Source organism: Argopecten irradians, chromosome 8 (genome assembly GCF_041381155.1).
Source record: "Argopecten irradians isolate NY chromosome 8, Ai_NY, whole genome shotgun sequence".
Taxonomy (NCBI): Eukaryota; Metazoa; Mollusca; class Bivalvia; order Pectinida; family Pectinidae; genus Argopecten; species Argopecten irradians.
In genome coordinates, this window is record NC_091141.1 from 23,822,003 (window position 1) to 23,849,570 (window position 27,568).

At 32.7% G+C, this 27,568-nt stretch overlaps 1 protein-coding gene across 1 annotated transcript; it reads left to right on the forward strand.

Annotated features, from left to right (window-relative positions):
- The first annotated feature begins 6,801 nt into the window (after nt 1–6,801).
- LOC138329798 (uncharacterized) lies at nt 6,802–27,154 on the forward strand. The gene is made up of 4 exons (XM_069277093.1): nt 6,802–6,888; nt 13,499–13,956; nt 19,650–19,935; nt 23,464–27,154. The coding sequence occupies exons 1-4, from the start codon at nt 6,802–6,804 to the stop codon at nt 23,707–23,709; spliced, it is 1,077 nt and encodes a 358-aa protein (XP_069133194.1). The 3' UTR covers nt 23,710–27,154.
- Nucleotides 27,155–27,568: the final 414 nt, after the last annotated feature.

The window sequence follows — 27,568 nt, forward strand, 5'->3', positions numbered from 1 at the left end:
AGGTTTTGCCACCAAAGCTTGAATGTCTACCTCATCTGATATAACCCCTTATTGTACGTCTATCAAATTGACTGTAGCTAGTGGCACTCACTAGAATTAACCACAAACAAGTCGTTGCAAAGATAGTCATAAGTATCTCCATGTCAAAACTTTACAAATGTTCGTGATCCTCCTAGCTAGAACTCCCAATCTCATTACTGGAGATGAAGGTGGCGAAGGCAAGACAGGTTATGGTGTTGTATTAAGAAGAGTAAAAACATGCATACGGCACCAAGGACTGGGTGAAAATATATTGCAGCGATGGAGAGCAGAAGAACAATAAGCCTTCAAACTGAGTGCAAACAATGGAGATGATAGTATAAACAATATTATAACCACATAGACAGCAACTTAACTTAGTCAAATATTGGTCATCTTGAACCTTGCCGAAATCAGTTCTGCTTGATGTCGATATATGACAAATAATGGGACCGATAGTACTAGTGCAGGCTGCTGACTGTGCCACCAAGAACTATTGCGCGTTCTACAACCCCAGCTCCTTAAAGAAAATATAGCGGTTGCCATGAGAAGGTACTGAGTAAATTGGCAGACATCTTGAAAAGAGAAAAAACAAAGAAGCCCTAGCCACTAAAAGAAAACACTTTCATCAACTTTGCTAAAGGCAACAAGGGATGACAGACGTCCGAATGATCTGAAGAAGGAATTTATATATACACATGAAAGATAAGGTGGATTGTGTTCTCAGGCACCATACGGTGAAATGTGTATCTAGATGTTCTCAAGTGGTTATGAATGACTTGAAAGCTCCAAAGGAGTTACGCTATGATGAAAGATTTGAAAAGAGGAAGACAAAGTATTAAGGTTTGGAAGAAGATACCAGTACTCTATAATGTTGGAATAGGTGTTCCTGTTTCCTGCACGTTCAACTTAAAAGCTATTGCCAACATTGAAAGTAATGGGTAATGACAAGAAATCAACTGTGGAGTTACTGTCAAAAACAGAAGAGAATGCGCCCTATTGATCGCAGTAGAAGTGACAAGGTATGAGTTATGTGTTATCATCAAATGGGCAGTGATTTGGTCAATCGCTGTTGACTTGCGACTTTGAGGACGTTCCAGATGAGCATTCGATAAAGCCCATGAAAGATTATCCTTTGGTGATGCCTGCAGAGTTGCAATTCAAGGCACGTCATATATATAAACATTTTCAGAGTGTTAACTTGATTTTTTGCTCGATCACTTACAGAGTGAAATACAAAAACAACTTTAATTCAAACGGCCATCTTGGATTTCAAAATGACGGATATGTTAAAATTAAAAAATCAAATTATTTATGTATCAAACAGAACAAAAATATAAGTACTCTCACTATATTAACTTAAAATCAGCTTAGCCATTTAAATGCAATATATATATATATATTTAGCTCGTAAAGTTGGCGGCCATCTTGAAATACAAAATGGCGGTAATTCTACATAAAGTTTAACACTACCAGAATGTTCCTAAGTATGAATTATATGGGTGTAGATGTTTAAACTTTGGGTTTAGCTGGTATAGAACATGAGTTATGGGTCACAGAAGGTGGTTTTTGGCGGCCATTTTGAAAACCAATATGGCGGCCGCTAGGGACCGTTATTTTTTGGGGTTCATTTTTTTCCTGAAACCTTATGTCCTAAGGAAGCTATATGCAAAGTTTCATGATTTCTTCAAACTTTGAACGATTTTGCCAATAGATCGGCCTTAGCCGCTCTACTATATAAAAAAAACATTGAACGAGAGTCTTGACATCGGTAAGATTTATAGAATCGTGCACCCCATGTGAGACAAGAGAATCTCAACTCAAAAGTTCCAATTTTTCAGCTGTCTCACAGGAGGCTATGCAGAGCCTTTGGCAGCTTAAGGAGCCTATTCTGAGGGTTGAAAAAGATAAATGGGGTGAATATTTTTCTCTTACCCAGTGAGTCATTCTCTGTCCCTGAAATGTTGTGCCAGCAACGCAAGCAAGACTGACGTATCATAAATGAGTTGACGTATTCATCGCTGTGAGACATTATATCATTGTTGATATTGATATTGTTGTCGCAACGTCATACAAGTATTGAGAACGTGCAGAGATTTCGTATAGCTTGTCCTAAAATTAGGCTGAGAAAAAAAATCTCAAACCATTAAAATCATGGATATTCTTGCCTGTGGTCAGATAAATGTTTTCTTATCACGGGACAATGCGTATGGATTTCACGGTGAAAACATTTGGAATGGGTTCTGATTTTACACATGTTGAACTGAAACACCTGGTACTAAAGTTTTGCTTTTTTGTGTGTGTTACGCTGTGATCATGGACTATAAAATGAAATCATTCTTGACAAGGAATTTTTCGTCTATTTTGCTGCGGTATTAACAATTGCAAATTTAAACATCTTAATTTTAACATAGATGCACAGCAAAGATACATTGTAATCACAATGGTTTAAGACTAACATACCGTAGATATCCACACATGAAAAACTAAACCCAATGTTGTCAGGCATTTTATCGATATTTTATATCTTTTATGAATGTACTTACTGGCCTACGAGTAAAGTTGTTTTGCTAAGTATGCAAATTATGATTATTTTATAAGAACCAATAGTAATGTGCCGTATGTGCCCGGTTGTTAACAAGCAATAACGCAATTTGCAACAGGAAGCAATGTTGACCTTTCGATGAAATGAAAATGACATGTACACATGTTAAGGTGATGTACTGAACTCATTATGGCCTGGTTGAGAGGGCATTATTGCATAGTGTTCTCGGCTGCGGCAAGGTCACTATTTCATATGGCCCTCTACAATACTATGAGACAATAATATCCTTACAACAAGAGAACCCATGATCTTGAATCATCAAAATAGTCTAAATGAAAATATTATAAAATACGAAATACGTCATCTTTCAAGGTATAGTAATAGTTATTGTTTACATATTATAGTGTATGCCACATACTTATTGAGCTAAATAGATGTCTTTGTTTGATTTAAGTATTTAAACGTGTGTTTTCTGTCGATTGTGTATATCTGTCGATAATTTGTTTACTATCTAGATGATGTTTGCAACTACCGTTGTGATGTCGTTGCTGACATTTGCAATATCAGCTGATTTTAAAGGAGAACACCTTGTAGAGTTCATACTTGCAACGCAAAAGAGCCCCGCTTTTAAACTGTTATCCGAAGGAGGATAAGTTTTATCGCTATATCGAACTCCTTTGCTGCCAATTGATACTATGCCGGCCATCTATTACACCCAAAGGATCGTTTTTGTTGATAGAGTGTTCTCCAGTTTCTTTATAGTAAGTTATTAAATATTGATTTGATTATTTACTAACAGGTCTTTATAAACTGATTCTGGTGTAGAAAAAACAATGAAAGCGAATTTTATCAAACATGTTTGTTTTTAACAATACATCAGAATAGCACTGTACAAATTCAAATTAAACATTCGTTTCGATTATATGATTAAAAGGTTTTTAAAGGTTAAAGGTGTAACTTGAGTTCATTATTAAACACTCTACCTGGCAGTTTAAAATCAAAGTTAAAAAATCAAATTCAAAGTTATTTTGGCTTTGTAATTTGAAAAGGAATCCTGGATATGTTTGTTAAATGAAAAGCGATGACCATTGGACAGCACCCAAATGAACGCACTTTTGGGCATTAGAGTTGATACATTTGTACATGTAAGCGCAATGCCAACCTGGTTGCGACGTTATAATATTACTTTTTTAAATCTCAATGTAATGGCATAGAGTTTTTATATGCTATAGTTTTACCTTTTCATGACAATGATATATTAGCCTATTCAAATAATGGGAAATCAGAGCATATGACATATTGCAAAATACATGATGTAATGCTGGTAAGACTCTGTCTTGTTGTTTTCTAAAGAAAATTTTGATAGTTCTCAGGTTTTCGCGTAACATTTTTCTTAAGAAATCCTTCCACAAAGTTGCTCCTGAATTACGTTATACCATATATAGTTTCACAAAATTTGTTCTAGATGAAGATGATATTGTAACGAAGCTGCGGTGCGCTTCGTTGCTATATATTCCGGAAATTATATTAACCGAGACTTTGGCGGGAATTTGCTGTGCACGAGATCTCGGGACTGCGCCGAGGCTTTCAGTTTTTCTACAACTTGACGAAATAATCATGTTTTACTAACAATATGTGTTTTCATTCCATGCAATTCAAATAATCTTGACTTTACCCCACTTTTTTCAGAACTGCCATATTTTGAATGCGTTGAAAAATTGGTGACTTGTCAAGTGATCTGTCCCGTTATGAAATTTCAAAGAACATTTCCAAATATAGAGAAATATGAACTCATGCATAAGTATCTCTCCAAGTCGACTTATTATCGACTTATTTCTCTCCAAGTCGACTTATTATCTCGTCAAGTCGACTTATTATCTCGCCAAGTCGACGTATTATCTCGTCAAGTCGGCTTATTATCTCTCCAAGTCGACTTATTATCTCGTCAAGTCGACTTACTATCTCGTCAAGTCGACTTATTATCTCGCCAAGTCGACGTATTACGTTACTAAGTTGACGACTTAATGTCTCGCTATCTATGACGACAAGTTGACCTACATGACGACACCATATATAAAAGACAGTGAAGTTAACATTGGCACAACAGCTTGAAATGTGTGTTTATCATGCTATCAATGGATGAAATTACATTATATATTCTTATATGATAATGTCTTTAAACTTCACATTGAGGCTTGTCTAATATCCAATATGTTATAATATGATTTGAAACAGTTATGGGCATTGTGTATATTGAAAAGACCTGTAATAAAGCAACATAAGTATCGCGTACCTAACTAGCTTATAGTGTTCTACCTCTGTGTTAAAGGGACAATTTAGTCTAAGAGAACATTACAATTTGTACATATATCGGAAAAAACCCAGTTCTAATAGAAATAAGATAAGTCTGTTTTACTGTGATATGCCAGAAAAGCCCATGGTGGTGAAATGCGTGAAAAACTCGCTCGCTGTCCACCATTGTGGTCAAACATCTTGTATGCCGAACCCTGTCCCTTGCTCGTAGAGTAATGCAACTTTTGTCTAGAACTGCTCAAATCACTCCGACAGTAGTGTGTTTACCTTCTCCTCAGTGGTGATGTAGTTCATTTGTTTAACGTGCTTGACTTTGACTCGGGTATGAGTACAGCGTACATATTGTGCATGCTTAATCGTATTGATCAATGATTTGTAATTACAACGGGTATCAATTAAAATATTAAACAATGACGTGGAATTTGTCAATATTTTATGTTATATGTATCATAGGAAATGTAAAACAATACATTTATGTCATATTTAGCTTTTTGGTTAATGTAAAAGAATAAGCTTGAGTGAATTGTCCCATTAATGAAAACAATATATAAATGCTTTCTTTCAACAGATGCATTTTCAAAACTTTTAAAAATCAAAGCTACCCGACAACTGCACTGCAATATAGCTTTGAAGGGTTAAAGACTTATATTAAAATGGACTTACAAAAACGCAGTTTGAAAAAAAAATCAACGCAAAGACCTTCTTAACCCACTTTGAAAAATTATTATTCAACATCTGGTGCAGGTCAACGCAGTTTGAAAATATTCGTTTTACGTGGAACCTTCACCATTTTAAACTCACTTTGATTTTTTTTCATAGTTTGTTGTTACAATACAAACATTTAACACGGGCTAGAACGCTGGATATCAGGCGGGTTGTGATAAATATCAATATATGTACATTTATTGTATTATCATACCATTAGTGACCATTATTTTGAATTCTGATTATTGTGGTTATATGGGAATTGAAAAAGGACAACATCTTAACAACAGCGATGACTACGAGACTGGTGACATGGGTTATTTAAATGAGCAAACAATATACTGGCTTAAAATGATGCCGATGTGTTTCTATTTAACATTAAATTTCTGTTGGGAAACCAATTTCAAACAAAGTGTTGAATGAATTCAAATTAACATTCGTCAATAAAAACTTGTACTCTTGTACTCTTCATTTAGCTTTCCGTCTTACATATATATTGCCTTCTTCGTGATAAGATAAATATCGAAACCTTTCACCTTTAAGTCGCGAGTTCGAATGCTATGTGGGGCAGTGACGACCACTGGTCGGTGGGTGTTAGGTATTGGCTGTTATTTCAAAGTTAAACAAAATTTTAAAAATATATAGAATTTAAAGGGTTTCCATCATGTTGTAAATGTCATATTCATCAAAATCCATAAATAATTAAGAATCGTCAAGATTCGCAAAAGTACAAGAAACAAACCTACCGCAAGAAATTGAGTTAGGAAAATATACCTAAAATACAAATCACTAGAAGTTGTGAAACATACATTACAGGTAGTTATAAGTTTCATGGAAGCTGTTTGTTATTTTGATATCGACAGTGCAATCCAATGGCATCACTCGTAATATGTCAACCTCGACTTCTCGAATGGCAGCGATATGGTTATTAGTCATCCGTTTTAATGTTGCTTCTGCAGTGATGACACGTCTTATATACATATGCAGTTCATTAATTAGTATATTGACTAAAAGATTGTCCTCCGCCATATTATGCTTGTCCGTGTAATATTTATAATCAAAATGATTTTACTGTTCCCTTTATGCCTGTTATGCATTTAGATGAAATAAAACATGTAAAACTTGATACACGAGGCAACGTCCATCATGTATTGCAGTTAGTAATTATATCACGCCAATTAATCAAAGTTTCATAATATATATAATATATAATTATATACATGATACACCACAGAGGACAGTCTCAGATCGTACGATCCCTCAGTTCAGCGTATACATCAGGCCCAGAGAAAACTGTCACAAAAAAGGTATAGGCAGTTATTTTTGCTTTTAGACAACGCATCGGCTCTTTATGCGGTATTGTAAACGATGTTGTTTTCACGAGATCTATACAAAGTTTTATGTAATTCTGCGTAAAAGGACCTCTTTCACGAACAATGGAATTTTGCCCATGAACCAATTTTATTGAAATTAAATGTAATATGTAGCAATATAAATGCAAACCCTTGAAATACGTTAAAAAAATTCAAAAGGTCCCAGGGGCCTGTGCTATGGCCAAATTAATGTTGCCCAGTAGAGGTGTATGACAGGGTTCCCTTTTTGATCCAAAATGGTATAAAAATAATGTTTTATGTCATAAAACTGTATTATTTTCTGAAGAGTATAAATAATTACATATTATGATCACAAATATGTAGGCAAAATGGGACAAATAAAATTTTGGCTACATTTTAAAGACAGAAAATATCGAAATTTTGGGTGTTATTTTCGGCCATGTCAATTATTAACAATGGTGATTCACCCACTTCCAGTTTGAGTGCACCAAAAATATTTTCTAAAAAGTTGGCTCATTACCTGAAGTGAATATTATGAAAATTTCAGAAAAATTGTGGACCGGTAAATTTGTTGTTTAAAGGTTATAATATAGCATAGTCTATTTTTAGTAACGTTACATAATGTTAAGAATATGCTTATTTTGGATCATTTATCACGAATCTAATGGTGTCAACATTAATGTATAATCCAATACTCATCTGTAACGCTTGATATGATTTCAAAATGATTTATTTAGTGACACTTTGTAGAAAAATTAAGTTTTACATAATCAAAATTACGAAACATTTGGGTGTTTTATGACCACAATAAGCTGTTTTGCATTTGAAGTATCTTCACTAATATGTCCTGTTCTAATGATTTATTTTGTAATAATAAAGCATATTTACAGTGAAGAGAGTGATTAAAATGGGATTCTGTAACTGTGTGGTTTGAGAGGGAAGAGTTACCAGGTTACAGGGTCATGTTACAAACCTACAGTAGTTCAATTATTTGCAGGGCTAACACTTCTGATTAATATTTATGTTGATTCATGCTAAAAAATGTAAATCTCATCACTTTAACATATCGTTTTAGATTTTAAGTTTATTTTTTTCGGGAAACTCATTGATGTATCATTTCAGATTTAGATACATTAATGGCATATACTTCTTTAATCTTGCAAAATAACTAACTGAATGTAGCAGTTTTAATAATGAAAATAGACATTACCTGTAAGTAGATCATCAAAACTTGATTTATCATTATTGTCAATAATCATATTTGAATTCCATGTTAGTATTATTATATAATTAGAAAATTAAACAGCTTTACTGAGTAATAGACTCAAAAGAAAGGCTTCGATCACAGTACATGAACATGGTGTATATCCCCGTGGTAAAGAGTGTGTGGCGATGAAACCGTTTTATTCAATACTATATAAACTGACTTTGAGTTTAAAATTATATGAGTTTTATAAGTAATTGTAAAGTAATCCGTATGGACAAAAACATCTCTAAAAATCTTAATTGGCGGATATGGTATTAATCGTACAGAGATAATGGAGAAACAGTCAAACAGGAAATGAGAGTGTCTGATCAAACTGGAAATCATTTAAACGCAGTGTATTGCATATACTTTATGTTACTTAGCTTTGTGTCACGTATAAATTTATTTATTTGGATCCCCCTGACATGTATAATTCATGTTGTGATAACCAAATTTCTTATAAAATCATTTTTTTTTACCTGAAATGATAAACCTTATGCCATTTTGATTGATAGTATGATGTGTTTACGATACACAAAGCTAATTATGAAAAATAAAACTGTGGACCTCAAAAACTTTTGACTGTTTCATTAACCATAAAAGATGCTGTTATTTTTTTATCTGAAAAAAAATTCTTAGTTAACTTTTATGGAATTCATGAAAATTCTAAAGAAAATTAAAAAAAAAAAACTCGAAATCAAAATTCAGTTGATTGATCACAAAATGTTCTGAACAATCTAAATATTAAACTGCTAAGAAATACTTATATAGTAAAATTAATACATTTTTGAACGAAAAAAAAATCATATATCAATTTGTCTATGTTTTTTTTAAACAAAAACTTGTAATGGTGTGATTTGATGCCAATGCCAACACTTTGAAAGCACAATATTTTGAAAAAACAACAATCACTGTGGGTACCCGTACACCGGATATTGGTATCGACGAGGCGAGGCCTGTCGCAACAAGGATACGTTTTACAATATTTGCACAATTCTAATGTAATTAATGTATCTGTAACTATTGTCCAGTTCAAGCTTATTATGTATCGCGTCCGTATGCGATCTGTCTACCCCCAGCGTCATATATTTATTGAGGAATAGACAGGAATCCAGGGTCACCTGTAGGGGGTACCGCAATGAAATCGACTGTGAACTATTGTTCGTGATATTGAATAACTAGCTTGTTCCAGGTTACAATTTTTGGGTTGTATAGACGGGTTATGATGGGAAGTTCATGTTGAGGCCAATTTCGTACTGTCGTGGCCACGGATGTTTCAACAAGACGACTCAAAATTTAGCTTGTGTACGGGGGCTTGTTAAACTAGTGTACGGGGGCTTGGTTTATGTGATAAAACTGGTGTACGGGGGCTTGGCATAACTAAAATGACAAACTTAACAATATGTTTAAAACAATTAGCGTCTAGTCGTCCAAAAGACAGATGTAAAGTTTTCCTTTGACGTCTAGGTGTTCGTAGATCTCGTGTAAAGATGATGAATGTTGGTTAGTCTGTAGATTTTGTATACAATATCAGTTTGTTTGTTTGCTGGCAATTTTGTTAAATTCTTTAACGGAGGGGATCATTTTGAGGGAGGAATGTACTCGTATTAACCATGTAGCGCAATAAGAAATACAACTTCACCTGGTGGAAATGTCATAATGTAATAGTAATAGTAAATTTTACTATTAAATTGTAAACCATGGCTAAGAATACGTATTTCCATTTTTTCTTTTCGTTTACAGGTGCTGGCCGTTTACATTTGTTTTTACTGTCCGGAAAAATTTCGATACGTTCCGTATGGCTACCTGCCACCTGATTGAATGTCATAGTGACTTGACATTAGAGCTACGTCGACGGGAAAATAATAAGAAGCGCGTGCATACTCATCACACCCGAGCTCTGTAGAGAGGAGGGCAAAACAATACCTGTTATTGACAAGGTCGGAAAAATCCACATTTCTAGGAGAGATGTTGTACCGAAAGATAGCCCATTCAAGAAAGATATCTAAAGATAATGTTTAAAGATGCTCCACCGCTGACAAGTGGTATATTTTCACTATGAAAATCGGGAGCAGACGATTTAGTATTTTTCTTCAGTTATAAAAGTTACTTACTTTACACCATTACCACCATTGAAAAGTTTGAGCTTTTAATTTTACTTCAAGTTAAAAATATGAAAAATAATTAATTGTTTCCCGAAAAAAATCCGTGACACTATATTCTATATGGAATGAAGTACTGATTGCGTATGCACCAAAGGCGAAATAAATTATTTTATATTATTTTTTTGTGTTAATTAGGCATATATAAACACGATTAAATACCAGTTATTGTTCAAATGATGAATGTCATTTATGCTCTGTCGGCGGTGGAGCATATAAATACTTTAATACTTTTTGTTGCCCAGGCTTAAATTAATTGAAAAGAGCAGTTTTTTGCCTGAATTGATCAAAATCAAAATGAATAATCATTCTACATTGCGTATCGTTTCAATCAGTAATTTGATTAATCATATAGAACGTTATATATTGCTATTTAGAAAGAAATATTTGACTTAAAAAGCTGCGTTTCTCAACTCATCAATCAATTTTCCGTACAATCGTCAACCAAGCTGCCGTACAATCAACATCCAAGCCCCCGTACACTTGATTTTTAACAACAAGCAAGCCTCCGTACACAACGTGATTTTCACTTATTTATTTCGTAATCTTCATGACCTCAAATTTGTCATCGGGGCGTGAGATGCTTTCATATGACGTGAATTAGCCATAGAAAATGAATTCCGTTATCAGGAAAGCATTAAATATCTATATCAGTGATTTATTTTAAACCGTCTTTTTCACTGCGGTACCCCCTACATGTGACCCTGGATTCCTGTCTATTCCTCAATAAATATATGACGCTGGGGGTTGACAGATCGTATACGGACGCGATATGTAATAAGCTTGAACTGGACAATAGTTACAGATACATTAATTACATTAGAATTGTGCAAATATTGTAAAACTTATCCTTGTTGCGACAGGCCTCGCCTCGTCGATACCAATATCCGGTGTACGGATACCCACAGTGACAATATACTACATATATGCACTAATATACGGCATGTGTGAAAATTGGTAAAAACTTAATTCTCTTACATAATAATCTACTCCCACCCATTTTTTTCTAGATTTTGTTATTATTTTACTTTATATGCCTTTCAGCTGTAAATAAAAATAATATTTCTGAGAATGCAGTTGCAATCATCATCTAGCTTGAAAAGTGAATGATAATGCCCTAAATATTCCGAAATACTTTGTTATTGTGATTCAATATTTTGACTATTCTACAATATATAGGTTATAAAATCATATATTAATTAAAATTTAATGTAACTAATGAGTATTGAATAAGATTAAGAAATTAGTTTCTTTGTTTTCTCAATTTTATGATTGAAAAGGGCCGTGGTGCAACCACGGTGTAATACTGCTAAAAATAGACCTTGCCTCATTAAGACCTTTAAACGACAAATTTACCGGTCCACAATTTTTCTGAAATTTTCACAATATTTACTTCAGGTAATGAGCCAACTTTTTAGAAAATATTTTTGGTGCACTCAAACTGGAAGTTGGTGAATCACCATTGTTAATAATTGACATGGCCGAAAATAATACCCAAAATTTCGATATTTTCGATCTTTAAAATTTAGCCAAAATTTTATTTGTCCCATTTTGCCTACATATTTGTGATCATAATATGTAATTATTTATACTCTTCAGAAAATAATACAGTTTTATGACATAAAACATTATTTTGATAACTTTTTGGATAAAAAAGGGAACCCTGTCATACACCTATACTGGACAACATTAATTTGGCCACAGCACAGACCCCTGGGACCTTTTGAATTTTTTAAACGTATTTCAAGGGTTTGCTTTAATGTTGCTACATGCAACATTTAGTTTTAATAAAATTGGTTCGTGGGCAAATTTCCATTGTTCGTGAAAGAGGTCCTTTCAAAAGTAAACTAAAATGTTTCGCGAATAATTGTGCAAAGCGTAATAAACATATTTTATTGCAAAATGTGCAATGGGATTGGGCACAAGTTATACAACTTATATAAAGCCCGTTCCCAAAAATAATAAAACATTCAAATTACAGACAAGATGGCATTTACAAGAGAATATATACATAATATATAAAGTTGTATTTGAGATAGAGAGAGAGGGAGAGAGTGAGGGAAGAACGAGAAAGAGAGAGGTGGGGGAGGGAGAGAGCTATTTTATAACCAGTATGCTCCTCAAGATGTTAGTTTCAACTCGTAATATACTATTATTTTAAAATCTAAAATCTACCCCTCCGATAAAGACGACAGAAGTTCTAAACCACTTTTCTTAACTTTCGACTTCTCAATGTTCATATCATCCTGTCTTCGGTGAAACATACTTAACATTGCTTGATCGTGAAGTTATCTATTCTTCATGAATATATTGAAATTAACAAAGACTGTCAAAATATACAGTATATCAATTTATATACGCGAAAGTTAAAGTTATATGTGCCGTAACTGGGCGATAATTTTGACATGCTATTTTTTCGTCATTAATTTATTAAAAACCATAAGGTTTGATGAATAAAGCTGTAAAAATCATTCAAATGGCTTCAGATGACTTATAAACGTTAGTTATAACACAGAAATTTTGTACTGTAAAATTGTTGTTTTTATGCCTTAAATATGTTTAGATGAACATACGTGCAGAAGTCACTTTACAATTACTAAAAACATTGTAAAAATGTGTAATGAAATTGTAGACCACAATTTGGCTTCATGGTCTCACCGTATGTACTCATTTCACTTCACTATTGATGTAAATAAATGATTTTTGGCAGTACTGCCAAAAATCATTTTCAGCTCTTTTTTGTTCATGTAAAATTAAAACCTATGCATTGAAAGCACTGTAATTTTCAAAAAGTTGGTAATTTTTGGTGATGAATAACATATTAAAAGCTCACCTTGATCCGTGAGTATGAAAAATACGGCGCATATTACTTTAACTGGTTAATGGCATGTAAATGCTAAAAAGAAAGATCATGTTTTCATATCAGTAAAGGAAAGCGAAAAACAAACAAAAAAATAACTTCAGTACGGACTTTAATATAATTCAAATGTATAATGAATATGTGGTTAAATCATGTTTGCTTGTATTGTATCAATGTCTTTTTACACATTTTTTTTTAAAAAATACACCTAATGAAACAAATAACGCTGCATACAAGTAAATAAAAAATCCCCTCCCCCCGTCTGTTATCTTTTTAATCAGTATCTACACAGTTGTTATTTTCCTATTGTTGAAGGAGTTTCGTGGATGGGATGTGTGTACGAGACCTCATTCTGCCGATAGCTCTGGATACCTCAAGTACACCTCTGCCGAGACACGAGACATGATGCGGAATAGAAGCCAGTCTGCATGCGTGAAATTTGGCAATAAACGAGAGAAAGTTTTCATGAGCAAAGTCCAGATTTCCGGACCTCCTCGTGCTCAGTCGACGGTACTCAGAACTTACCAAGACGTGTCCGACGCTCGAGATGCTGTACAAAGCAAGTGGCATTTTGACCATACACCACGCGCACAGTCCACGAGACACCATGGTGATGACCGAACTGTTGAGTCGCCATCTCACACATCGGCAGGCGGAAGTTCAAACCATAATATTCCAGTACCGTGTCCATATGTCAGTTCCAACCCAGCCGACGCTATTTCTTATGAATTTGAGCATTCCTTGCTTGCACAAGACCACACCAAGAAATACAGGTAACTATAGCAAAACATCAACCTTTCGTTTTGTAGTTATCGTTGCTAACGTAACTCCTATCGAACCATGATAAAAAAAACCAATAAATTTTGTTGGACACGTTACTGAACATGTTTGGTCAAAACTCATTTAATAGACTATTGTTGTCATTGAAAAGTGTGAGCTTCTTATTTTATTTCAGAATAAAAGTATCCTCTCTTGCAAATTTTCCATATTTCTACATATTATTACTCTCTCAATTCTTTCACGAAATTAAAAACCATCCAATATAGTAACTTTATACTTATTTATATATGCCTTATTGCAAGTATAAATATAATTTCAGTGAAAAGACTTTTCTTAACCTTTTTTTTTTCAATTGTAAGTTTTAAATCTTTGTGTTTACAAGTGTGACCACTTAAGCATTATTTTTATACAGTGTCTTGAAAAGTCTACAATATCTGCATAAATATTGAATATAACAAAAAAGGAAATGTTAATATATAAAGTTAGAGTTTTGATATTACAGTAGATAATGATATTGCTGGTATAAATAAGGGGAGGTAACTCCTTCTACACAAGGTGAATTGGTAAATAAGGAGACAACTCCTATATGACAAAACCGTTATTATACCTTCCTCTCATTTTCTCATGTCACTCTCTATTCATACCGCAACTGAAGTTCTGTACATAGTAGTTCAAATTCTATATATAGTATAAATAATTCAGAAAGATTATGATATTTTGACTATGCTATGGCATTTGATAACATTTTGTACAGTTCCTTTTTTCTTGAATTTTGACATTTCAAATAATTCCCAATATTTTCTATAATAATGCTTTTAAAGATAATAAGTGCAGATTGGACACTTATATTCTTGTTTTGGTACTTCACAATATTTCTAACTTTCCATACTGTAAATTTAGTGCTGATAACAATTGTTTCCAATAAATCTTTCTCTTCATCTTCATAATTACCTAGCAGAAATTTTGCTTCATTACTAAATATATCAATAATTTTCTGTTTCCAAGTGATTTGATTAGAAATATTGTGTTTTATACAAGACAAGAGATTTTGGACATAATTACATGTATAAAATAAATGACACAGTGTTTCAGCATTTTCACAAAAATGACATTTTCCATCCGATCTATTCATTAACTGCAATTTTGTTTCAGTAAAAATGATTCTATGTAATAAATTCCACTCAAATTGTTTAATTTTTTGTGAAATAGCAATATACTGAAATTTTGTCCATATTATTTGCCAATTCTTTTTATCTAAATTACTGTTTTGGAAATATTCTTTCCATTTTACTTCTGCAATGGGTTCACAATCCGGCATCAGAATTTTTTGTATATATTTCTCTTTTAGCTTTTCAGAAGAAATTAGTGTTTCTTTATTCAATTTGTTGTTTTTAATAATTATTTTTAAATCAGAATTTATATACTGTTCAGTATCTTGAACATAGTTATCTCTGAGTATTTGTAAAAAATTTTGTGGAATTGAATTTTTAATAATAGTAAATTCTGCTATCCAGTTATTTTTTTTTGTGTAGCTTTCTTAGAAGTAGCTCACTATCAATGAACTTTTTTTCATCTTCATTCCAAATATCTTTAATTTTTGTCAGCTGTGACCGTAAAAAGGATTTAAAACATTGTGATTTACCATTTACCATTAAATTGGTATTTCTAAAAAGGTTTTGGTTCATAATTTCATTTTTACTAGTGGCAGGGATTTTGGTTCTGAAAGTTGACCATGCTTTGATACATTTTTGATAAAAGACAGGTATTCCACTTAAATCTAGTCCTTGTAGATTGGAGCAATTACATATAAAATATTTTGTGTTATGTATTTCATCAAACTTTTGTAGGAAGTGTTTCCCAAATGCATTCCAATTATCCAATTTTGACTGCAGTATCCTGTATGTAGTCTTCACATATTTACTTAATATAAAAAACATCAATATCTACCATATTAATTCCTCCTTTATTTTTATTGTTACAGCACGTTTTTTCTATTAACAAGATTAATTTTGCTATCCCATATGAAATTCCATACAATCAAGTTAATTTCATTTTTGTACTTTTCTGGGATACCTCTAGCTTCAATTTCGAAGCTTATTGTAGATAATATTAGAGACCTGATAATCAACACTTTACCTCCAATACTAAGGTTTCTAGTTTTCCATATTTGCACACAGTTTTTTATTTTTTGAACTTTATCCTTCCATAGATTGTCTATATCAATATTATATCCATGATGTATACCTAAAGTTTTGACAGAATTTTTTGTCCATTTTATCTTATCAAATACTGGTTTCTTATTTTTCCATTTCCCTAGATATATAGCTTCAGTTTTATCATAATTTATCTTTGAGCCTGATGCTCTCTCATATATTTTCAAATAGTTCAAAGGATTGTGTAATAGATTCTTCAGTTCTGTGAAAATGTTGCAGATCATCAGCAAATCCATTTAATTTTACTTCTGAATTATTGGTATTTGGTAATTTGATTCCTTTAATATCCGAAGTTGCTCGTATAGTACATGCCAGTGGTTCTGCTTGTAAAATGTACATTATTGGCGCCATTGGGCAACCCTGTCTCGCTGATTGATATAACTGAAAATATCTTGAAGTAAAACCATTTGTTTCTATACAAGTTGTAGCATTACCTACAAGCATTTTTATCCAATTACAATATTTAGGTCCAAAATTAAATTTTTCAAAGCAATGAAATATCCAATCCCATTCTATTCTATCAAAGGCTTTTTGTTGATCAATGAATACAATGGCTCCATTCTCTTCCTCAATATCACAATATTCAATTATGTCTTGTAATTGTCTGTTGGCATTCATGATATTTCTTCCTGGCACAAAACCCTTTTGGTCTGTATGTATAATTTTAGCAAGAAGAGGTTTGATTCTATTACTGATAACCTTTGCAATAATTTTATAGTCTGTATTTAATAGCGTTAGAGGCCGCCAATTTTTTATATCTTCTCTTTCACCCTTTTTGAATAGTAGCTTCAGTATTCCCTTCCCCTGAGATTTAGACATAGTATTATATTTAAATACATATTTTATTACCTCCAGAAATTCTTGCTTAATTATTTCCCAGTATTTTTTTGTAAAATTCTGCTATAATTCCATCCTCTCCTGGAGATTTATTGTTTTTAAGAGTTCTTATAGCTGAGTATATTTCTTCATCTTCTATATCTCTGTCTGTTTTCTCTTTATCATCTTCACATATTTTATTTTCAATGAATTGAGTTAAATATTCTGCATTCTCTTTATCCCATCCTTCTGTTTTAAAAAGTTTTTCATAGAAATTCACTTGTTCTTGTAGAATATTTTTTATTCCAGTTTTATAGTTCCCATCTGCAGATTTTATTCTATACCACTGCTTCTTCTGTGCATTATTTTTCTCTAAATTAAAGAAATAAGCTGTTGATTTTTCGTTTTCTTCAAAGTTTTGTATTCTTGACCTTATCCGTGCAGCATTAGCTTTGTTAGTGTAGTGTTCTTTAATACTTTTTTCTAACTTTTGAATATCTTCTCTGAAACCATTTTCTTCCCTTAACTTTTCTAATGTTTTCTCATCCTCTTTTATTATCTTATCTTTTGTACTTAGAATTTTTCCAATTTCCATAGACAACTCCTTTATTTGAATTTTAGTCACTTCCCACCATTCCAATATGTTTGTATATTTATTAATATTAGTAACCCAGGATCTCCAACAGTTTTTGAAAGCTTGTGAAAATAGTGTGTGTTCTAAAACTTTAACACTCATCTTCCAGTTTCCCGGTCCACGCTCTATTTCTTGTGGTAATAATTTAACTAATATCATATTATGGTCACTATATGGACAAAATTTTATACAGGGGTCACTGAAAAGGTGTCGCATCTTAGAAGGAGTGAACATATTGTCAATTCTTGATTCTGAATGACATCTCTTAAATGTAAATTTCTTCTTAATAACATATTGAGAACGCCATATATCCTCAAGATTTTTTTCACTAATCAGGATGCTTAATTCTCTTTGTCCTATATCTTGTTTGTTAAGTGCTGGTTTTCTATCTATGCTATTATCTTATTAAAAGTATCTTAATAAAATAATTAATTGTATCCCGAAAAAAATCCACGACACTATTTCCTAAATGAAAGGAGGATTTTATTTTTGCATTTCGTCTGTCATACCATTTGTTATTGTAGTTGGAGGTACCGGTATTAGAACTGGTGCCACTGTTAACATTGCAAATTCTATAAGTGAATTAATATAAACCACGTCATCTTCGCGTATACAATTGACGCGTTTTCTTTATATTCAACATATTAACATAAATTCGTGATTAAGGGTTCTTATGGACAATCGGACATTATTATTTGCGTTCGTATTCTGTCGCAAAATTACGCGAAAATTTGTATCCGGGAAATAAACTGGTTTATCTTTTATTAGAAATTAATAATACAAATAATATTACATAACTTTTGACACATTTGCATCATTTTAGAATTATCAGTATTCTATACATAGAGGTTACACAATGAGTGGTTGTTGAATATTGAATTTACTCCACATGAGTGAGTTATTTTTTAAAAGTTACAAAAGACACTCGCTAAAGCTCATGTCTTTTGTAACTCAAAAAAAATAACTTACGAGTGTGGAATAAATTCAATATTCAACAACCACGAGTAGTGTGACCTGTTTCTACCACAATCATATTCGTTTTTATCCCATAGAAATACGCAAGGATACGGTAACGTGAATTTACCGAAATATGCAAATAAGGTGTAGTAATATTTTCATTAGCAAAAAGACACTAATTAGTATTCAAAAGCCATCGCTTGGTAAAGAATCTATCGATGTCAAAATTCTTCTTAATTATTTTTGGAACATCTTTAGGGTTAAATAATACTAATTTAACGTCTTATTGAGTTCAAATCTTCATAGTTGCTTCCAGAAAATAAAACTCAATGTCGGACTGCATGCATACATATTACGGCATCGTCTATTACCCGCCAGATAATCATCAGGCCAAGATCAAGTTCGTGTCATACAGGTTAAATCTACGAAAATCATCAGTAAAATTCTTGTGCGTCAAAATGTATTATTAGACTACTTAAGGTCAATTTAACATATATGAAAACGTCACGTATTTTGACACAAGGACCACGACGCATACGCTTTCCAACAGCAGTCGGCGATCTCAACATAGAATGACGTCATTTGATTATTGATGACGTTGACAATGATGACATGACACTAAAGAAATAAGTAGTTCGGTCAAAGTTCACTGTGTCAGCCAATAAGAATGCGTACAGAGTTTATACCACGTGTGCATGGTATAAACAAATTGTTAATCAACAGCTGCAGTGTTTAACCCCCCTATGGTGGTAGAAAAAAAAGTTAATCGATGGCAGAAATACAGTGACGTCAGGATGATTCTTATCTGTCCGTATAAGAATCTTTGTAAAATGTAACATTATCGGCTGATACTTTAACAACTTCAAGATACCTTTAAAGATTGAGATGAAACTGCCTCGCCCCATAACTGAACATATTTTATCAATCCTCTTATGACTGAAATTTGAAATCATACCCCCGAATTAAGGACAGCTCTTCGATATTGCATGGGTGTGAATAGCTGGATGGATAAAATGAAATACTAATTAAGTTTGCCATGATTTTTGTTTTTGTTTTTGTCGAGTAGGGAGGACTATACCTATCGTAAACTGGAAGCGATCAGAAACATGGCCGCTTGTTCTAGTGTATTACGAATGAACGTTCCAAGTTCGTGTATACCGATCACTGTCCCAGTGTTCATGTCCCCGAACCAGGATAACAACAAATCTAAATCGCCTGTCGAAACGCCTCCAAACCGGAGTCCCAGTCCAAAAATGTCCACCACTACGGACGAGTGTACAGAAGAAAAGAACACACGTATCGGCATTAACTGCAAGAAAGCAATCATAAAGAAGCGCTTATCGAAACCTCAGGTATGTATTGTGCAAAGTATTCAAAACAAAAGTCACTTCATGACGATGATAATACAGAAAAATATTTCAATTGCGTCAGCTTTCAAACTGTTGGCGGGTTAGCAATTTTCGCTGTTTGTTCACACAAAAAGATTGGAACGATGAACATATGAGAATATGAAATTGTTGATGATTATGCGCCTAAATAAATTTGTGATTTAACGAAAGCAAAATAAATGTAATAAACAAAACATGAAGGTTTTCGAAGTAAAGGTACATTGTATTCATTTTAGAAAAAAAAAAAACCCCATTTGTAACTTATGGTATAATTGTGGAAATGATTACTGAAGCGTTGACTAGGTTCCATGGTTTTATTAGTCACCCGCTAGTGAAAATTTTGAAATAACATAATTTGTTCAAAGTTCATACAACAAAGCAATAACTAAGCGATAACAATAACTTGCCATAGAGTAGAAAATTGACGACAACACCTACTGTAAGCTTGTTTAATTAGCCGCATCCTTAGTAAATGTATATTGGATTGCGGATGGTTTAGTCCTACATATCGTAACGGAAATTTCAATAACCCCGTCTTCTAAAATACACTTTCATAAATTGGTGTCCCTGTTTCCGTGTAGAGGATTGGTGTCCTGTGTGTGGATGTAGTGAAGTGCGTCCTATAGGTGGGTGTCGCGGAGTACTCCTAAATGGGCTAATCACTTTCGAAATCAACTGTCTGAATATCAGTTTGTATATTATACAATTATATGTACGTGTTGTGTGTGTATCATCATACAGTGTCTGTGCAATTACTCTAAATAATTTTGATAAAAAGTTTTTTGTTATGTTACATTTGAACACCCCCTTCCCATTTTTAGCTGCAAACAGTTTCTTTATTCCCCAAAAATGTTATACATGAATGACTGCTTGGGTTGGGTCCCCGGATTCAGCATCCGTACACAACTGTCCTTTTACAAGAGGGTTCTCGTTCAACATTCACATATTCATATTCCGATATATTTTCTAACATTGAGATCAGACCCTGGGTTCAGTATCCGTACACAATTAGATCAGACCCTGGATTCAGTATCCGGACACAATTGTCCTCTTGCAAGAGTTCAACATTCATATATTCATATTCCGATATATTTCTAACATTGAAATCATTTAACTATTCATTTTTGATATTATTCATTGCATTTGTGATAATTTCAATCTGTTTGTCATCCGTACTGCAACAGCTGATGTCAGCATTTCTTCATTTATATACGGAACGTTTTGAAATATATGTAGCGAACAAATGTTTAGAACATTTCCGGCAATACCACATTGAAAAATAGATCTATATACAGTTGTACAATATCTTACTTTTGCGATTTACAAAAATGACACTTGCCATTTCAATGACCATATCAATTTTTTTTGATTCTGTATATATACAGTTATTTTGAATATGTTTCCATAATAATTCCCAATTAAACTGTTTTTGTAATTAGATTTCCCGATTTATTTTGCAGCTAGGACCTTCCTCAGGTTTACTATTTCTCGTTATCATTTTTGGTTTCAGACTTTTGTATCCTATCGGTTTGTTATCTTTCCCTATAATATTAAGATTGACGTCTATACTAGAGTAAACAAAATCTATCGCCCTCGTATTAATTCCTATGGGAACGTTCAATTATTGTATCGGACATTCGATTTTAAATCTTGCTTAAAAAGTTACACGATAAGTTTATTTTGTCTGCTAACGTGTTATAGATTTGGAAATTCTTTTCAAAATTATTTCTGCGTTCACATTATAAATATTTTATTGCAAAAATATTACTTTTGAGAAAATAAGGAAAGCAATTGGCTGTTTTATTGTATTGGGTGAAATAATTTCCGAAAATAAGCTGTTTTAGTATTCTGTTTTTGTTGAGAGTAGAGTGGCTGTTTTAGTATACTGTTTTTGTTAAGTGGTAAGAGTGGAGTGGCTGTTTTAGTATTCTGTTTTGTTTTGTTAAGAGTGGAGTGGCTGTTTTAGTAAACTGTTTTTGTTAAGTGTTAAGAGTGGAGCGGCTGTTTTAGTATTCTGTTTTTGTTAAGAGTGGAGTGGCTGTTTTAGTATTCTGTTTTTGTTAACAGTAGATTGGCTGTTTTAGTATGATGTTTTTGTTAAGTGTTAAGAGTAGAGTGGCTGTTTTAGTATTCTGTTTTTGTTGAGAGTAGAGTGGCTGTTTTAGTATTCTGTTTTTGTTAAGAGTAGATTGGCTGTTTTAGTATGATGTTTTTGTTAAGTGTTAAGAGTGGAGTGGCTGTTTTAATATTCTGTTTTTGTTAAGTATTAAGAGTGGAGTGGCTGTTTTAGTATTCTATTTTTGTTGAGAGTAGAGTGGCTGTTTTAGTATGATGTTTTTGTTGAGAGTAGAGTAGCTGTTTTAGTATTCTGTTTTTGTTGAGAGTAGAGTGGCTGTTTTAGTATTCTGTTTTTGTTAAGTGTTAAGAGTGGAGTGACTGTTTTAGTATTCTGTTTTTGTTAAGTATTAAGAGTGGAGTGGCTGTTTAAGTATTCTGTTTTTGTTAAGTATTATGAGTAGAGTGGCTGTTTTAGTATTCTGTTTTTGTTGAGAGTAGAGTGGCTGTTTTAGTATTCTGTTTTTGTTAAGTGTTAAGAGTGGAGTGGCTGTTTAAGTATTCTGTTTTTGTTGAGAGTAGAGTAGCTGTTTTAGTATGATGTTTTTGTTGAGAGTAGAGTGGCTGTTTTAGTATTTTGTTTTTGTTAAGTGTTAAGAGTGGAGTGGCCGTTTTAGTATTCTGTTTTTGTTAAGTATTAAGAGTGGAGTGGCTGTTTTAGTATTCTGTTTTTGTTGAGAGTAGAGTAGCTGTTTTAGTATGATGTTTTTGTTGAGAGTAGAGTGGCTGTTTTAGTATTCTGTTTTTGTTGAGAGTAGAGTGGCTGTTTTAGTATTCTGTTTTTGTTAAGTATTAATCGTGGAGTGGCTGTTTTAGTATTCTGTTTTTGTTGAGAGCAGAGTAGCTGTTTCAGTATGATGTTTTTGTTGAGAGTAGAGTAGCTGTTTTAGTATGATGTTTTTGTTAAGTGTTAAGTTATTAGGTCATTGGTGTTTGTTGTTGGTATCCTATTACATTTGTTATTTAACGTACAATTTCACTCTTCTTCTGTTTTCGGCAATGCTATTCAGAAGTAGTTTTCTCTTTATACATGTTTTTGATGCGTATATACTAATCATGCTGAATAATGATACGCCATTTGTATTGATGCAACATTCTAAATATCTATAATCTCTGTCACGTTTTGATTCAGTGATATACATATTGATCGTTGATTTAGTCAATACCGCTCTTGACGCAGACGTACCATTATTTGATATAATCCCATTCCCAACCAAACTCGTCCATTTTTACCCCATGTATATTCATCTGCTTTATTACAGTTTGTTTCCTTTTAAACTGTTCCAGTGAATTTCCCTTTTTCTTGATAACCACAAGAAAAAAAGAGGTTTTAGTATTTAGCCTTCATGAATGTCGACATGTTTTTATCTATTTTAGGTTGGAGAAATAGGAAGAAAGGTTCCTCATTATCTCCTTACTCAAAATGGTTCTCTGAAGATGGAATACTACAATAATCCAATGACGTTCGAAGTCCAGGAAAATGATAGATCTGCCACCAAACCACCTTCCCCTATCGTCTGTCGAACGCGCCCCACCATCCCTAGCAACGCCCATGGTAACATTTATCCCAGTTCTACCGATACTCACTCTTACGTCATCAAACGTCGTCAAGGTATCCAATGATGCCTGTAGAATATCCTACATATGTCTTTATTATTCTTGGATATTATTGATATTATTACGGACAATGTTCGATTTAACAAAAGGTGATAGATTTATAGAGCCAGCAGTGTAGCAAGAACGTACGAGTACTTCTGACTGTTTATATCCCTTGATGATTTTCTTAACTTTGTATTTTACGTGTTGAAAAATCCCAATTAGTTTTATTTCAATAACGCAAAATACATACAACTGTATCGAAATCTCATGACTTAGTAGTATTTAGGATTTATTCTTGTGCTAAGATAAGTGGACGTCAACGTTGATGTGTTTTTTGTATTTTACTATAATTGAAGAAATAGTTGTTTTTTATTGTTCACTGGTGTATGAACGGGATATTTTGGAAGATATTTTAAATAGTGTGACAGTGCATCATGCTGAAAATTCTGTCAAAAATGCCATTGATTCACTAGTGAACAACAGGATATGCATTACAATAATTGTAATCACAATAAGATATACTAGAACATGTTATAGATTTTACTCTATTCGTACGGATTGGATATTCAATAGCCGTTACATTCATTTTAATTATATAGAAATATTTTTGTTAATATTTATTTGTTAACAATAATGACCATTTCATAAAAGTCGACTTAACATAATGATCAAATTGGTGTAAACGATGAAATTGTTACGTTTTAGACAATAGATTATACATGTGTTGAAATTGAAGATGGTCACCATGTTGAAGAAGTTGACTAGTTACTTTCAGTAAGCAATAAAATAAATAAATTTTGAATTACAATTGTTAATAACTTTTGCACTTTGTAATGTGTTAATGTAATGCTGATAACATCAAATATACATGTTGTAAATCATATTAATCAATTATGTTTGATATTTTGTCCAATATTAGTAATGGATTTGTTTTCAATGGCAACCTTTGGATGGTTGTAATAAAACAATAGGTCTTCAAGATATTTCGAATCCCGATAATTTATTATGATAATTGAGATATGTCATTATATACAAATGCCAAGTATCTAAAGATGCTCCACCACCGATTGAGCAAAAACGATACTTATTTGAACAACACAACTAATACAAAGCTGCATATAAAATACTTCATTTTTGCTTTTGATGCATGTATCATCAGTTCTTAATTCCATGTATGACACAGTACCATGAAATTGTTTCGGGACGCAATTATAAAACAAGAAACTTTTCAATGGCGGTAATAGTGTAAAGTAAGTAAATTTTGCAGTTGAAGAAAACTACTTATTCGTCTGCTCTTGTTTTAGATAGAGAACATACCATTGGTTGGCGATGGAGCATCTTTAGTTATAATCACTCTGTCAATTCGGAACATGGCTGGTTTGATAGCATGGTGATTTATAAAATGCCATTGGTATCTTTGTTATGCCTTGATAACATAATTATTTTTGATCTTTTGTAAATGTATTGCTATTTATAAATAAGACTGATATATTTGTTACTAAAGAGACTAACCCATACAAAAATGTGTTTCCACTGCAGTGGTATATTGTTCAAAGTGAATAATTAACAATAATACAATTTTAAAACATTGATTGTTACCAAAGTGATATACAGTACTTAATATTTCTTGTTATGTGGCATTTCAGTTTGATATCAATAGTTTTTTCTAATCATAACCTATTTTTTCGCTTTTTCGTTTTTAATAGGTAAGGCTATTGTAGAAATACTATAAACGTTGGTATATGTTTTTAAGTGACATACATATACTACTGTGTATATCGATTTATTATATGGATTTATCATTTGATATTGGAATTCTTGTAAACATTGATTTGAACTTGATCCAATGCCGTTATGAAATATGTTCATAAAGTGGCGGAATGACTTAACTTCACACTTTGTCCCTACGGAATCATCAAAGTACTATGACTCTATTTATTTTTGGTGCGACGAATTGTCGACCTTTGATGCAAAATGACTTTTCATAGCAATGAAATATAAACAGTTTCTTGGATTATAACTAACAACTTCTAATATTTGCGAATTTAATCTTTCTCAAAATTAAATACCTTACGAAAACATCATATTGATTCTCGGTTCTGTTTTGAATATTTGTACAAGTATATGTTTATTGATTGGCCATAAATGAGGAACGATAAAGTTAATAACAGCAATGTAAAATTCTGTGAGTATTACTGCTGCTAATGATGTTCCATCAGACATACAATATCAAAAATAATACAATGATATACCCGCTATAAAATATTTCGCGTACATTGTATACCGTTATATTGTTCTTCTATGATCTATGTTCAACTGTTGGTAAAATTAGACAACAATATTGAAGTACACGAATCTGTCGGAATATTAGTTTCTTGCTTTAGATGAATAAATCCTATTGTAAATGTGTAGAAATAAGACTTGATAACGATTTGGAAACTTTTGATGAAGCATGTCCCACTTTTAAACCAATCCTTGTAGAAAACCTGACTGCACTGACCTCTTTCTAAATGAGTCATGAACTCTACATTGTTCAGAAACAATCGTACAACAATCATAACATCAAAAGCGGCCAGATTAAATGAAGACATACTTACAAACACCGAGATTCAACAACTGCTGTACTTATACTAAAGTGTCAGAAATCGTTACATATACTTTTATTCTCGATGTAACTACATCTACACATGATATATTAATATCTGACGCTGATTTTATTTGGAACTGCCAGTTATGTAACAGTACATTGTTTAAGTTGAATGTATAATCAAACATTTTATTTCACAAAATTTTTCGTTGTTCTCTTTTGTTAAAACTCTTAAATTAAACTTACAACATGCATGGTACCAACAAACAAAGAATGATCAAATAAATGTATATATTTACATATGCCCCTATAAAGTCAATGGGAGGGGAGTTGCGTTCGAATTAGCGTAATCGCAACTACGTATGAATACAAACGCAGTGCAGGTTCGGACTACTTCTAGTTCACGTCTCGATAAGATTTTGCGTCATAAGTTGACTGATTTCAAAAAGACAATAAAGAGTTTTTATTAGATCCAATTAAGTATGTATTTGACATCAAAACAAAAGATTTGTTCAAGCATTGTAACGGTAATAAACTACAAAATGAATCGCTGGTGGGGGCTACAACCGGGCGGAGGTTTTTTTTCTCATGAATGTTCGGGGAATCCCATAGTTACGTCAGATGTAGGCCTACATGTGTGTACGGTCACTCATTTCACCTAAATATACAGAACATCTTATTGTCGGTGAACAATTCTGGGAGCGTCTAAGCGAACAATAGGTTAACTGATCATATACAGGTTTCCAGAAAAAAAAAAAACATTACTGTAATTTACAGGTTAGCCTATCCGAAACAGTATCATCAGTTTTAAATAGCTCCATCTCATGGTCTTTGCATTCAAAATAGGCCTACACACACGCAAACACTTGTCTATCCTCCATACAATAAAATAAAAGTCATGACTATGAAGAATTTAGTCTAAATCGCGTTCTTAGACCGATACATACTTGACAAACATTCAGCAGCTCAACGGTCATACCATCAATAGGCTATATCACAGTAACTGTCCTTGGTTGAAAATCAAATATGGCGGCTACAACGATAAATACCGGTAGTCATTCCGCCTCAGTTATCTCTTTTTTATTCGAAATGGACATTATTGATATATTATCAAATTGAAAGAAAAAAAATAATTTGAAAATAATTGAAACGTGTCATTGTTGTATTTCAAACTAAACTGCAGCTACATATGTATAACATTCAACAATCGGAACTATATCTTCGATCATCGTGACTACCGTAGTTACCCAACTTAGCAACTATCACTGTTTTAAATTTGACGTAAAAGTGGATTTA